The sequence below is a fragment of the Myxine glutinosa genome, chromosome 4 (assembly GCF_964187855.1).
Source record: "Myxine glutinosa chromosome 4, kmMyxGlut1.1, whole genome shotgun sequence".
In the NCBI taxonomy this organism is placed as follows: Eukaryota; Metazoa; Chordata; class Myxini; order Myxiniformes; family Myxinidae; genus Myxine; species Myxine glutinosa.
Genome location: NC_136264.1, coordinates 217,658,267 through 217,674,972, shown reverse-complemented (window position 1 = coordinate 217,674,972; position 16,706 = coordinate 217,658,267). Strand labels below are relative to the sequence as shown.

Sequence of the window (16,706 nt, the reverse complement as noted above, 5' to 3'; positions counted from 1 at the left end):
GATCCTCGAGCTGTGCTACCGGATGGGCCCTCTTGTTGTGCTACCGGATGGATCCTCTTGCAATGCTACTGTACGGTCCTCTTGCTGTGCTTCCAGATGGGTCCTCCAGCTGTGCTTCCGGATGGGCCCTCTTGCAACGCTAATGTACGGATCCTCTAGCTGTGCTACCGGATGGGTCCTCTTGCAATGCTACTGTACGGATCCTCGAGCTGTGCTACCGGATTGGTCCACTTGCAATGTTACTGTACGGATCCTCTAGCTGTGCTACCGGATGGGTCCTCTTGCAACGCTAATGTACGGATCCTCGAGCTGTGCCACCGGAAGGGTCCTCTTACAACGCTACTGTACGGATCCTCGAGCTGTGCTACCGGATGGGTCCTCTTGCAATGCCACTGTGTGGATCCTCCAGCTGTGCTACCAGGTGGATCCTCTTACAATGCCACTGTATGGATCGTCCCGCTGTGCTACCGGATGGGTCCTCTTGCTGTGCTACCGCATGGGTCCTCTTGCAATGCTACTGTGCGGATCCTCGAGCTGTGCTACTGGATGGATCCTCTTACAATTATACTCTATGGATACTCTAGCTGCGATACCGGATGGGTCCTCTTGCTGTGCTACCGGATAGGTCCTCTTGCAATGCTACTGTACGAATCCTCGAGCTGTGCTACCGGATGGATCGTCCAGCTGTGATACCGGATGGGCCCTCTTGCAATGCTGCAGTACGGATCCTCTAGTTGTGCTACCGGATGGGTCCTCTTGCTGTTTATTCCCCTTAATCGTGGAGGTGGCATCCTCTCTCAATCGTGGTGGACAACCACAAGATCCAGCCATCCCTGTTGTTTCATAACAATGCTCTCGAAAATGTTCCGAGTACAAAAGTGAACATTTTGTAGGCCCATTCAAAACTCAGGTATTTTGGACAAACATCATCCAATTTCTGGCAAACTTTGGGTCTTTCGGCCATTGGTGTAGCATGAAACCATTCCAGTTTGTATTACAACAAAGAAAAAGGACATATCGACCCGATATGCATGTAGAAATTCGAAAATTATTTGCGATGTAAAGTTTGAGTTCAATCATACTGCGATGTAACCCGTAGAAAGTACGGATATGGCGGTCGACTTCCGAGTGTGACATCCTGGATTAATGTGAAGAAGTTTTCGATTTTTTAATCGCAAAATTACCGAATTTATAAATTGGAAAAAGACATATCGTATCTACTTTGTATGGTATCATGGGATAGATTAGCATGGAGATGGTCTGAGCATTTGGGTTCCCCTTTAGGGTCAAATGTTGAAGGGGTTTTGAGTGCTCAGGGTTAAGATGTTCTCTTATGTGTGACATCGCTTCCTGGTGAATAGGTGCTTTAATTTCAACAAGTCTTGTTATTTCCAACTTACTTGGGTGTCTCTTTCCCCATTGGTTAGACGTAGTATGCAATTACCAGACGGGAGTTTCACCCCACTGGTTCGCTACGGTAGAATGCAGCCAACGTTTCCACTGACGGTAAATTGCTCGGTTATTCTACACAATAAATAGTGGAACCGTTAAGAGCACAGGCCTCATGTGGGTTAACTATTTCACCGGGGAAGTAACAGATCATTTGGATGCGTGGACTCTACCAGAATTAGTCATTTCAGATGGCGCCTGTGGTTGCTCAGCAACTTGGCCTGCCGCGGAGTTATCTGCGGCTCATCATCTTCAGGGTGAAAGGTCGGGAAGCGGGTCCAAGAGAGGCCACTTGTGACACGGCCGACGAACCCAGAATAATATACAATTCATCCATGGTTACTGAAAATGCTGGTTTTCAGTTCAAAAATAGCATATTGTGCATTTCTCTGTCAGCACATACCGCAGGTGCTTGGAATTGACATGAAGAGCAGAATTTTTATGCAAAAGGACATATTTTCTGTGACATTTTCATCAGCTGCTCTTCAACAAAGAAAACACTCAGAGCTGGGGGTGTAAAGACACGTACCCACTGGTTTGGCGACAGGAAGACTGCCAACATACTGCACTTGAAATTTTTGCACCAGTTCCGTTTTTGGTGTTGGGAAATCCACTGCAACAAACACAGGCAAGGGCATAGCAAAAGGAACCGATTCTATGAGAGCAAAAATGTGTAACCCAATAAAATTATTGCAATACAAAGTTTTACGTAAATTGTAATAAAAAAATAATAATATGCAGAATGGTGTGCGGCACAGGACAGGATCACTCCTAAAGTGGCCACAAAAAAACAAGAAATATTGATGCTCTCAAGTACATCATTTAACAATACCTTGGATGAGAACATCGGAGGGTGCATCTTCCTTCTCAGCCTGAAGAGATGATTCTTCATTTTCTAATGCTTTGGCAGTCTTTCTATCTGCCATTATCTAGGAAAGGCATATGGTTTCTTCATTCATGTGACAAACCCAACCCACCTAAAATTGAGATCTTTCCCAGATAATACCATGAATAGAAAAAAAAGTAATAGAAAATAGACTTGACGTGAATGCATTGATGGATATGCCTCCGGACACGTCAGATGTCAACCCAGTGATACAATTGATCTCAATTAGAGGTCACAATAAACATTAAAGGTCACATGAGAGGGAGTGCAAGAGAAACAAAGAGAGATAAATAGAAGATAGCAAACATCAGAAACTTCTATAACTCAAGTTATAATTTGCAAAATTATTTTCAAAGGGCACATGACCTTGGACCTGTTGAACCCAAAATTAAATCAGCTCATCTTTGAATCGTCATTTCATCCAATCAGTTCATTGTCGCATACGTACTTTTAACAAGACCCCGACATTTGCGGGGGATACATTCCTGGAAAATGCTGTGAATGTTTAATCTGCAAATGTTGAATCCGCAAGTGTCGAATCCGTGAATGTAGATGCATTGTTTCAATGGAAAACGGGAAACATGTTCCCGACAGTTCGTGATTAATAAGGGAAAATCAAAAATCCCGTGAAAGACCGCAAATACGCTGGCAAAAACCATGAACACGCGCAGCACAGGGCCGCAAATGTCGAAGCAAACCGCAAAATATGCCCACGAAAAACTGCAAATGTCGAATGGTGTGGTGGGGGGTTGTTTACGCTCATGCACAGGTGTTTTATGTGTGACACATGAAAGATGCTTTTAGAAGTGATGTACGTGGCTGGTGGAAAATGTTTTTTCACAAGGGAAAATGTTAGTTTCATCATATTACAGGGGAGAGAGCCACACATTAATCGTGTGCAGACTAAATGAATCATGAGACTTAGAAACTACACAATATATATATAATTAAATAAACACTCAGTTCCCGCTCAAACATAAATTATAAAATAATTATGGAAGAAACCAAGAAACCCCATTCCCCACGTCATATCCCATCTGTAATCTTCTTACCCTCTACCTCTTCGATCCATGCAGAGAGTTTGCAATCGTCTCTGTGAACCAAGCTTTTTCCTTGCTTGATCCATGCAGAGAGACAGAAAATACCAATAATATGAACCTGAGATCCCTACCCATTGGTGAAAAGGGATAATCAACCAAGTATCAAGCAAGTCTTTGGGTACGTGAGAATATTTTTTTTGCACCCGTGAAAAACCACAGATATCTGGGACAAAGGGCCGCAAACAGAAGCAGGTCGGATTTTTAATCAAGCGTGAATACACGGAACCTGCAAATGTTGGGACCGCGAATGTTGTGGTGAATAGCAGACAGTCCCCCACACGGCTATTTTTTTATTTTATTCAAAGTCAAGGCTCATGGAAGAGGTAGAACACAGAATAGATCAGGATGCAAAAGAACAAAATTAACCATAGAGCGTGGGGGGTTGGCGGGGGGGGGGGGGGGTGGAGGGCAAAAACAGCAAGGTTGGGGGACAAAATACAGGGAGACAAACAAATAGGAGATATGGGGAAGAATGAGGGGTTGGGGAGGAAGCGCAAGGTTAACACGATGGATAGAGAAGGGAACTCTCAGTAAGGGAGTCTTGGTATTGCTTCACGACGCCCCCAGTGGTGTTTGTAATAGCGGACGTGGATTTGTCCCCCCCCCACCCCCCCCATTGGAGGAAGACCCTCTCGTGTTCAGGCCGTTGGGGCTCCTATGTTTGGCAGCAAGTGCCCCGGAAGCAGTGACGGAAAGAGAGTGGCAATCATGTGAATGGGAAAATTGCATGCGCACTGCGCAGTCATGGTCACCCAGATAGCTCAGATGGCAGAGCACTGATACGGTTCACCAGAGGACCTGGGTTCGATTCCTGGTCCGGGCCTGTAATTTCCCCACATATATCAATGTAATAAAAGGTGAAGTGGCGATGTTAGGAAATTATTCTCCACTTATCCCATTAATTATTTCGAGAAAAATTGCTTTGATGTACGTCGTTTCGATATTCGTTGCACCTTTCAGGAATACATCTGAACATAAACCGTGATCTGATCATACTCGAACTTAATTTATTTGTGCACTGTCCTTGGAAATTCATGAAGAAGTACAGTAATGTCTCTATACACTGAACGGCATGCATGGGTGCATAAAGTTGTACGTACGTGTACACGTACACACACACACGAAAGTGGATACATCGAGATCTGGGAGGGTTCCGTTACACCATCGAAAACCCTCATTTGGAGATAACAACTAACGACACCGACAGCGACACCCACACCCACACCCACACACACACACACCTCATTCTTAATGAATGAATGATGTCTATGAATAAGCATGTAACGTATTTGGGCACCTTTGAGCAGATGTCGTGCAAGCTCGTTGCAATTGCCTTGGCAGGTGTGTCACACCGGAAAACGTGGCATTTCAACACACGTGTAAGCTTATCACGAGCCACGTAAGCGAAGTCTCTGCAAAAAGTCACAGGTACAGCTGTCAATGTTCTACCCTGCATTACAATTACAATACCTCCAACAATATCACACCATATCATCAATAAAATAATACAAAAACACAATCCAGTCATATATTGACTTTTTGCTGGGAAGGAGCTGCATTTGTTGGAATAAGAACTAAAATATTTAAGGAAAACTGTCCTTTCTTAAGTGTAATGCCATAAGCACGTTTTGCACAAATACGGTGGCAATGGAGGCGAGTACAATATGTTAAACAGTTGGGCGACTTTGCTGTAAAAAAACACAAACAGCACAGCGAGTTTGCTTCAATTACTCCGCAATCGTATTGTATTGCAAAGCGAATTTTCATCATCCTTTGAAAAGTCCAGACATTACATTTTAAGTACGTACAGTATGGTATACTCGTGCCCCTTTGTGATAAAATGCATGATGTGTCTGTGCAGATTATATTGGACAACAAAATCCAATCCAATCCAATCCAAGTTGTTTCAAAAATGTACAGAAGTGAGAATGAGCACTTTAAGAATAAATAAATAAAAATGTACAGAAGTGAGAATGAGCACTTTAAGAATAAATAAATAAAAATGTACAGAAGTGAGAATGAGCACTTTAAGAATAAATAAATAAAAATGTACAGAAGTGAGAATGAGCACTTTAAGAATAAATAAATAAAAATGTACAGAAGTGAGAATGAGCACTTTAAGAATAAATAAATAAAAATGTACAGAAGTGAGAATGAGCACTTTAAGAAAAAATAAATAAAAATGTACAGAAGTGAGAATGAGCACTCTAAGAAAAAATAAATAAAAATGTACAGAAGTGAGAATGAGCACTTTAAGAATAAATAAATAAAAATGTACAGAAGTGAGAATGAGCACTTTAAGAATAAATAAATAAAAATGTACAGAAGTGAGAATGAGCACTTTAAGAAAAAATAAATAAAAATGTACAGAAGTGAGAATGAGCACTTTAAGAATAAATAAATAAAAATGTACAGAAGTGAGAATGAGCACTTTGAGAATAAATAAATAAAAATGTACAGAAGTGAGAATGAGCACTTTAAGAATAAATAAATAAAAATGTACAGAAGTGAGAATGAGCACTTTGAGAATAAATAAATAAAAATGTACAGAAGTGAGAATGAGCACTTTGAGAATAAATAAATAAAAATGTACAGAAGTGAGAATGAGCACTTTGAGAATAAATAAATAAAAATGTACAGAAGTGAGAATGAGCACTTTAAGAATAAATAAATAAAAATGTACAGAAGTGAGAATGAGCACTTTGAGAATAAATAAATAAAAATGTACAGAAGTGAGAATGAGCACTTTGAGAATAAATAAATAAAAATGTACAGAAGTGAGAATGAGCACTTTGAGAATAAATAAATAAAAATGTACAGAAGTGAGAATGAGCACTTTGAGAATAAATAAATAAAAATGTACAGAAGTGAGAATGAGCACTTTGAGAATAAATAAATAAAAATGTACAGAAGTGAGAATGAGCACTTTAAGAATAAATAAATAAAAATGTACAGAAGTGAGAATGAGCACTTTGAGAATAAATAAATAAAAATGTACAGAAGTGAGAATGAGCACTTTAAGAATAAATAAATAAAAATGTACAGAAGTGAGAATGAGCACTTTAAGAATAAATAAATAAAAATGTACAGAAGTGAGAATGAGCACTTTAAGAATAAATAAATAAAAATGTACAGAAGTGAGAATGAGCACTTTAAGAATAAATAAATAAAAATGTACAGAAGTGAGAATGAGCACTTTAAGAATAAATAAATAAAAATGTACAGAAGTGAGAATGAGCACTTTAAGAATAAATAAATAAAAATGTACAGAAGTGAGAATGAGCACTTTGAGAATAAATAAATAAAAATGTACAGAAGTGAGAATGAGCACTTTAAGAATAAATAAATAAAAATGTACAGAAGTGAGAATGAGCACTTTAAGAATAAATAAATAAAAATGTACAGAAGTGAGAATGAGCACTTTGAGAATAAATAAATAAAAATGTACAGAAGTGAGAATGAGCACTTTGAGAATAAATAAATAAAAATGTACAGAAGTGAGAATGAGCACTTTAAGAATAAATAAATAAAAATGTACAGAAGTGAGAATGAGCACTTTGAGAATAAATAAATAAAAATGTACAGAAGTGAGAATGAGCACTTTAAGAATAAATAAATAAAAATGTACAGAAGTGAGAATGAGCACTTTGAGAATAAATAAATAAAAATGTACAGAAGTGAGAATGAGCACTTTAAGAATAAATAAATAAAAATGTACAGAAGTGAGAATGAGCACTTTAAGAATAAATAAATAAAAATGTACAGAAGTGAGAATGAGCACTTTGAGAATAAATAAATAAAAATGTACAGAAGTGAGAATGAGCACTTTGAGAATAAATAAATAAAAATGTACAGAAGTGAGAATGAGCACTTTAAGAATAAATAAATAAAAATGTACAGAAGTGAGAATGAGCACTTTAAGAATAAATAAATAAAAATGTACAGAAGTGAGAATGAGCACTTTGAGAATAAATAAATAAAAATGTACAGAAGTGAGAATGAGCACTTTAAGAATAAATAAATAAAAATGTACAGAAGTGAGAATGAGCACTTTAAGAATAAATAAATAAAAATGTACAGAAGGGACAATGAAATGAACACTGGGAATTTCCATTTGAGGGGAAAATAAATAAATTTAAATGTATAGAAATGACAATGAGCACTTTGAGAATTTCCATTTGAGAAAAAAATAAGGAGTAAATTAAAACTGCGAGCAGTGATCATCTGGGGACCTAGACGCCCCGTCCTGATTGGACAAGTGTGCGCCAGAGTCGTTTACAACGGCAGCCCAGATCCAATTGTTTAAAGTTTGAACCGAATCGATCGAAAAATGGAGGAGGAGATGCATTTTGAGAATTTCCATTTGAACCTTTTTTTTACAAGTTGTACTCGGCAAAACAAGAAGAGCATTCCAAATGTACTGGTTTTAAATCACCTGTTCGCTGTTCAGACTATTTTTGTTCAGAGACGAAAGGAATTCATTCCATTAAAGAATGAAAGAATACACAAACTACATGCTGAATGCTAAAGCTGCAATGTACCAAATGGTTTTGTCACTTTTTCACGAAGTGCATTTTGATGGTGAAAATTTGGTGGAAGTAAATATTTAAATTTGGGCGATGCTCTTTTTTGTTTTTCAAATCGAATGCGCCCAGGTAAGACACTTTTTCCTCAACATAAAACAAATACATAACAGAAGTCTCATTATAACAGACGGACATGTTCTGTAGATTGATGATTACATTGGAAATTTGTTACACTGGGATTCTCTTCCATTAAAATGAAACAAACAAACAAAAATAAAATAGCAATTCCAAATATTCATGGTGGGTGAGTGTGGCATAACCAACCACCATGGTGGCATAACCAACCACCATGGTGGCATAACCAACCACCATGGTGGCATTCTCTCGGTGGGTGAATAACATCACTTAACCAAACCACCATGGTGGCATTCTCTCGGCAGATGAATAACATCACTTAACCAAACCACCATGGTGGCATTCTCTCGGCGGGTGAATAACATCACTTAACCAAACCACCATGGTGGCATTCTCTCGGCGGATGAATAACATCACTTAACCAAACCACCATGGTGGCATTCTCTCGGCGGGTGAATAACATCACTTAACCAAACCACCATGGTGGCATTCTCTCGGTTGGTGAATAACATCACTTCACCAAACCACCATGGTGGCATTCTCTCGGCGGGTGAATAACATCACTTAACCAACCACCATGGTGGCATTCTCTCGGTTGGTGAATAACATCACTTAACCAAACCACCATGGTGGCATTCTCTCGGTTGGTAAATAACATCACTTAACCAAACCACCATGGTGGCATTCTCTCGGCGGGTGAATAACATCACTTAACCAACCACCATGGTGGCATTCTCTCGGTTGGTGAATAACATCACTTAACCAAACCACCATGGTGGCATTCTCTCGGCGGGTGAATAACATCACTTAATCAACCATCATGGTGGCATAACCAACAACCATGGTGGCATAACCAACCACCATGGTGGCATAACCAACCACCATGGTGGCATAACCAACCACCATGGTGGCATTCTCTCGGTGGGTGAATAACATCACTTAACCAAACCACCATGGTGGCATTCTCTCGGCGGATGAATAACATCACTTAACCAAACCACCATGGTGGCATTCTCTCGGCGGATGAATAACATCACTTAACCAACCACCATGGTGGCATTCTCTCGGTTGGTGAATAACATCACTTAACCAAACCACCATGGTGGCATTCTCTCGGCGGGTGAATAACATCACAACCAAACCACCATGGTGGCATTCTCTCGGCAGGTGAATAACATCAATTAACCAAACCACCATGGTGGCATTCTCTCGGTTGGTGAATAACATCACTTAACCAAACCACCATGGTGGCATTCTCTCGGCGGGTGAATAACATCACTTAAACAACCACCATGGTGGCATTCTCTCGATTGGTGAATAACATCACTTAACCAAACCACCATGGTGGCATTCTCTCGGCGGGTGAATAACATCACTTAACCAACCACCATGGTGGCATAACCAACAACCATGGTGGCATAACCAACCACCATGGTAGCATAACCAACCACCATGGTGGCATAACCAACCACCATGGTGGCATTCTCTCGGTGGGTGAATAACATCACTTAACCAAACCACCATGGTGGCATTCTCTCGGCGGATGAATAACATCACTTAACCAAACCACCATGGTGGCATTCTCTCGGCGGGTGAATAACATGACTTAACCAACCACCATGGTGGCATTCTCTCGGCGGGAGAATAACATCACTTAACCAACCACCATGGTGGCATAACCAACAACCATGGTGGCATTCTCTCGGTGGGTGAATAACATCACTTAACCAAACCACCATGGTGGCATTCTCTCGGCGGGTGAATAACATCACTTAACCAAACCACCATGGTGGCATTCTCTCGGTTGGTGAATAACATCACTTAACCAAACCACCATGGTGGAATTCTCTCGGCAGGTGAATAACATCACTTAACCAACCACCATGGTGGCATAACCAACAACCATGGTGGCATTCTCTCGGCGGGTGAATAACATCACTTAACCAACCACCATGGTGGCATTCTCTCGGCGGGTGAATGACATCACTTAACCAACCACCATTGTGGCATAACCAACCACCATGGTGGCATTCTCTCGGCGGGTAAATAACATCACTTAACCAACCACCATGGTGGCATAACCAACCACCATGGTGGCATTCTCTCGGCGGGTGAATAACATCACTTAACCAACCACCATGGTGGCATAACCAACCACCATGGTGGCATAACCAACAACCATGGTGGCATAACCAACAACCATGGTGGCATTCTCTCGGTGGGTGAATAACATCACTTAACCAACCACCATGGTGGCATTCTCTCGGTTGGTGAATAACATCACTTAACCAACCACCATGGTGGCATAACCAACAACCATGGTGGCATTCTCTCGGTGGGTGAATAACATCACTTAACCAACCACCATGGTGGCATTCTCTCGGTTGGTGAATAACATCACTTAACCAACCACCATGGTGGCATAACCAACCACCATGGTGGCATTCTCTCGGTTGGTGAATAACATCACTTAACCAAACCACCATGGTGGCATTCTCTTGGCGGGTGAATAATATCACTTACCCAACCACCATGGTGGCATAACCAACCACCATGGTGGCATTCTCTCGGTGGGTGAATAACATCACTTAACCAACCACCATGGTGGCATTCTCTCGGTTGATGAATAACATCACTTAACCAAACCACCATGTTGGCATTCTCTCGGTGGGCGAATAACATCACTTTCGGCGATCATCATCAAAATAACAATAACATCATAACATAGGGGCGAGCTCGCGAGATCACGGCGAGGTCACGTCTTTTCGAAGCTGTTCCATGCGCTCACGCTTTCGAAGCTAAGTGATCCTTCTCAATTGTGTTTTTGTCGAGACTGTATCTATCTTTCGGTGTATGTACCTATAGCGTATCTTTTGGAAAATTTTCGGTGCTAATTTTTCGTACATGTATACACAATCGTCGGTTAATGCGTATCGAGTATTCTGCGGCCTAGTACTCGTAGGCTTGGCTACCGAGTACCGTACCGTCTCCGACCTTGTGGTTTTGTTTTTCTCTCAGCGATTCGTCGAATGCGCTGCATTTATTTTCGTTCTCTGGTTCGTCCCAGTCGTTCACCCCATACCTCCTTGTTTAATATCTCTACTCAAAAAAAAAAACCCAAAAAATATTTCCTTCCCAGGTCTTATTCGTTTATTTGTTGTTCATTTTTGTTCGTTCGTTCTTCGTTCGCGATCACGCGATCACGTGATTAGAAATGTATAATCTCTCCTGTAAACAACTATTTTCTCTCATATATTATAACACAGTTTTCTTCTTTTCCTACAAAAGGATGCTTTCGTCTTGCTCACCAAATCTATTCATTCCAAAAAATATATATAATACCATCTCTTACAGTTCCTCCTTTCTACATTCCCTAAACTATCCAGAACTCCATCCCTCCTTCAGTGTCCTCAAACATATTTTTGACTCGAAGGTCTCAAACTCATTTTGCAAAAAATGTTCGTTTCCCATGAATCGTACACTTTTCAAAATCCAATCTCACCCCTCCCCTCCAAATCCTCCCCATCACCCATCCCTTTCAAATCTCCCCCCTTGCCCCTTCCCTCCCCTCCCTCCTAAACGCCCCCCACACCCCTCCCCTCCGAGACTCTCCCTCGCTCCTCCCCTCCTAGACTCCCCTCTCACCTCTCCTCCTCAAAGCATCCTCCCTGCTTCTTCCCCCTTCCAACTTTCACCTTCATCTCCCCCAACCTTCTGCCTCGCTCTTCCTCCTCCTCAAATAACACCTCACTGTGCCTCACCCAATCTCCATCAAACCTTTTGTCCGCCCCATTCTTCCCTTTCTCCAAGCTATTCTGAAATCTCTGACACACCTTCAACAGCTCTCCCTACCTCTTCCTCCTCTTCCACATCTTACCCTACCCCTCCCCCCCCTGTTCTGGACCCAATGCTCCCCCTTCCTCTTCATGAACGGTATGGACCTCAAACATCCGGGGCCTTCGCTCAAACTTGACTGATCTCTCCATACAGGTTGCTTCGGACAAACCAGATGTGATCTGCTTAACAGAAACTTTCCTCCTTCATGATGTCTCTGATGCCTTGGTATCTCTCCCAGGTTACTCCCTCTTCCGGTATGATAGACCTGAGCCTCGTCCTGGAGGTGGGGTTGCTATCTTTATAAAAAACTCTCTTCCTCACTCACCCTCCACTGCCCTCTCTCCACCTCACCCCCAGGAATACCTTTGGCTACGGCTTCCCCTTCGCTCCCACCTTTTGTTCATATGTGTGTTGTACCGTCCACCAAACAGCGATGACTCCATCTACATCTCGCTGTCTGATAATATGGACCAACTTCTATCTACCCATCCCAACTCTCTCTTCCTCATATGTGGTGATTTCAATTGTCACCATGCCAGTTGGCTGGGTGTGGGTACCTCTCTCACCAGCCATGGCTCTTCAGCAAAGGACTTCTGCGACTCACTGGGACTGACACAATCTGTCAATTTCCCGACCCGGATCTCAGTCAACGGAGCATCTTCTCTTCTGGATTTGGTCATGACAAACTTCCCTGAAAATGTCTGCTGCTCTTCTTCTGCTCCAATCGGCTCATCTGATCATGTGCTTGTCAAAGTGGACATCTCTCTGACCATTCTCAGAGAGCCTCCTCAGCGTCGACGAGTCTGGCATTTCACTCAGGCCAACTGGCACGGTCTTCAAGCAGCCATCAATCATCTGGACTGGTCTCCCATCTCTACCGCCTCTGACATCAACTCATCCTGGGAATTCTTTCAAAGTAAATTGCTCTCTCTCATGCACAGATTTATCCCATCTCGTCTTCAGTTGTCATACCCTTCCTCCCGTCCATGGTACACGGAATCTTGTGGTGAGGCTGTTGCCCTGAAACAACTTGCTTTCGTCTCCTGGAAAGCAAATCCAACGGAAGGAAATCTCATTTCCTTTCACAAAGCCCGAAACAAGTGTGTGTCCACCCTCAGGAGAGCCAGGAAACAATATCTCACCGTTCTCAAGACCGAACTCTCTTATCTGTCTCCCTCTTCCAAATCCTGGTGGCGTCTGGTCAAATCTGTTTCTGGTGTTTGTTCCCCCTCCTATCCTCCCTCACCTCAAACGGCTTAACGGCTGACTCCGCACGTGAAAAAGCTGAATGCCTCAACTCTGTGTTTGCCTCTAAATCTTGTGTCCCAAACCCATCCCTCTCTGTACCCACCGTACCCAGTCGTACCCAGCTGCTGCTGGACTCTGTGTCCTTTCCTCCTGACAAGGTGGAAAAGTTTCTGTCAACCCTCGACTCTGATTCTGCAACTGGTCCTGACGGCATCAGCCCACGGGTCCTAAAATCATGTGCTTCCGCTCTTTCACTCCCTCTTTCTGTTCTCTTCACCCTCTCCTTTGCGCAAGGTCATCTGCCATCTGCTTGGAAATCAGCCAACATCACCGCTTTGCACAAAAAGGTGCAAAAACAGATCCCAGCAACTACAGACCAATCAGCCTTCTCCCAATTATCAGCAAAGTCATGGAATCCATCATTGCTTCAGATATGAAATCTTTCCTCTTCTCCAATGGCTTGATCTCTGATCATCAATTTGGTTTCAGACCTGGTCACTCTACTCTGGACATGCTGCTTCTGCTTTCTGAACAATGGATGGAGGTCCTCAACGCCAAACAGGAAATTAGAGCCGTCTCCCTTGACATTTCACGTGCCTTCGATACGGTCTGGCACCCTGCTCTGCTCACCAAACTCTCCTCCTTTGGTATCCATGGAAATCTCCACGCATGGCTGGCGGACTTCCTCTCTGGTCGTAGTCAACGTGTGGCCCTGAATGGGTTTCTCTCATATCCTCTTCCTGTTCAGGCTGGAGGTCCCCAAGGTAGTGTTCTGGGCCCTGTGCTTTTTCTGGTCTTCATCAATGTTCTCTCTGACTCTCTTGAAAATCCTCTCTATCTCTTTGCTGATGACTCTACTCTCTGGCGCTCCATTCCTCATCCCTCAGATCGGCAGTCTGCAGCCTCCTCACTCTCTGCAGACCTGGACAAAATCACAGACTGGGCAAACAAATGGAACATGTCTTTCAATCCTGATAAATCTCACACTCTTACGATGTCTCTCCGAAAAGACCGACTGGAAAACCCTCCCATCCACTTTCTGAATAATCCTCTCCAAGAAGTTCTGTCACTCAAGCTTTTGGGTCTCACTATTTGCCATGATCTTTCCTGGGAAAACCACATTTCAAATCTGGCCTCCAAAGCCAGTCGCCGACTGGGCATCCTCCGTCGTGCGAAGTCCTTCCTTGGCACACCTGAGCTCCTCACCACATACAAGGCTTTCATCCGCAGCTCTATGGAATACTGCTCTCCCCTCTGGTCTGGTGCTCCTGCCTCACACCTAGCCCGTCTTCACGCTGTTGAAACCAAAGCGTTCAGAATCATTGGAATCTCCCGCGATGAAGCTAACTCCAAGGGCCTTTCACTCATTCACCGCAGGCAGGTTGGTGGTCTTTCCGTCTTCTACCGACTCCTCTCTGGCCTTGCCCCCCCAGCCCTCTCTGGGCTCTGTCCCCCAAATATTCCTACAGGTCGCACAAGATCTGCCTGCAACCCTCTTATGGTTAAACTGCCAAAATCAAGACTTTCTGCTCACCTTCACTCCTTCATTCCTTCATTCCTCTTTTCTCCCGCCTCTGGAACAAACTCCCTCACTCTCTTCAATCCCACTCCACCCTCCAGGTCTTTAAAACAGCTGTTCACCACCATCTCTTATCCTCCCCCATCCAAAACCTTGATCTTTTCTACCCCTGCTAATTTCGGTCCCCTTGTGTTTTATACCTCTCCCCCCCCCCCCCCCCCCTTCCCACGCCTCCTGCCCCCAAGCCCTCTCCCTCCCACACTTCTCCCTGCTCTCAAATGTTGTGGTTGTGTGCTTCCCCTTCCCTCCCCATCTTGGCTTCCGCTCCCTGTTTTTGTATATTTTGTTTGTCTGGTTGATTTGTTTGTGAAATAAATGTTAGCTCTTTCACGAGCCTCGATTCAGTATACAAAAAAAAACAAAAAAAACAACTTAACCAACCACCATGGTGGCATTCTCTCGGCGGGTGAATAACATCACTTAACCAAACCACCATGGTGGCATTCTCTTGGTGGGTGAATAACATCACTTAACCAAAACACCATGGTGGCATTCTCTCGGTGGGTGAATAACATCACTTAACCAACCACCATAGTGGCATTCTCTCGGCGGGTGAATAACATCACTTAACCAACCACCATGGTGGCATTCTCTCGGTTCGTGAATAACATCACTTAACCAACCACCATGGTGGCATTCTCTCGGTTGGTGAATAACATCACTTAACCAACCACCATAGTGGCATTTTCTCGGCGGATGAATAACATCACTTAACCAAACCACCATGGTGGCATTCTCTCGGCGGATGAATAACATCACTTAACCAAACCACCATGGTGGCATTCTCTCGGCGGGTGAATAACGTCACTTAACCAAACCACCATGGTGGCATTCTCTCGGCGGATGAATAACATCACTTAACCAAACCACCATGGTGGCATTCTCTCGGCGGGTGAATAACATCACTTAACCAAACCACCATGGTGGCATTCTCTCGGCGGGTGAATAACATCACTTAACCAAACCATCATGGTGGCATTCTCTCGGCGGCATTCTCTCGGCGGGTGAATAACATCACTTAACCAAACCACCATGGTGGCATTCTCTCGGCGGGTGAATAACATCACTTAACCAAACCACCATGGTGGCATTCTCTCGGCGGGTGAATAACATCACTTAACCAACCACCATGGTGGCATTCTCTCGGCGGATGAATAACATCACTTAACCAACCACCATGGTGGCATTCTCTCGGCGGATGAATAACATCACTTAACCAACCACCATGGTGGCATTCTCTCGGCGGATGAATAACATCACTTAACCAAACCACCATGGTGGCATTCTCTCGGCGGGTGAATAACGTCACTTAACCAAACCACCAGGGTGGCATTCTCTCGGCGGGTGAATAACATCACTTAACCAAACCACCATGGTGGCATTCTCTCGGCGGATGAATAACATCACTTAACCAAACCACCATGGTGGCATTCTCTCGGCGGGTGAATAACATCACTTAACCAAACCACCATGTTGGCATTCTCTCGGTTGGTGAATAACATCACTTAACCAACCACCATGGTGGCATTCTCTCGGTTGGTGAATAACATCACTTAACCAAACCACCATGGTGGCATTCTCTCGGCGGGTGAATAACATCACTTAACCAACCACCATGGTGGCATAACCAACAACCATGGTGGCATAACCAACCACCATGGTGGCATAACCAACCACCATGGTGGCATTCTCTCGGCGGGTGAATAACATCACTTACCAAACCACCATGGTGGCATTCTCTCGGTTGGTGAATAACATCACTTAACCAACCACCATGGTGGCATAACCAACAACCATGGTGGCATAACCAACCACCATGGTGGCATAACCAACCACCATGGTGGCATTCTCTCGGTGGGTGAATAACATCACTTAACCAAACCACCATGGTGGCATTCTCTCAGCGGGTGAATAACATCACTTAACCAAACCACCATGGTGGCATT

The 16,706-nt window shown here is 43.3% G+C and overlaps 1 protein-coding gene across 9 annotated transcripts in view; it reads right to left on the bottom strand.

The window, feature by feature from the left end:
• Positions 1-16,706, bottom strand: part of LOC137425717 (amyloid beta precursor protein binding family B member 2) — a 156,049-nt gene that overhangs the window by 16,866 nt on the left and 122,477 nt on the right. For all 9 annotated transcript variants that reach the window (XM_068114435.2, XM_068114439.2, XM_068114436.2 and 6 more), the window contains 3 exons: positions 4,733-4,847; positions 2,282-2,378; positions 1,979-2,062 (listed from right to left, as the gene is read on the bottom strand). In XM_068114435.2, the coding sequence (XP_067970536.2) occupies positions 1,979-2,062; positions 2,282-2,378; positions 4,733-4,847 (296 nt within the window). The remainder of the gene's footprint in view (positions 1-1,978; positions 2,063-2,281; positions 2,379-4,732; positions 4,848-16,706) is intronic.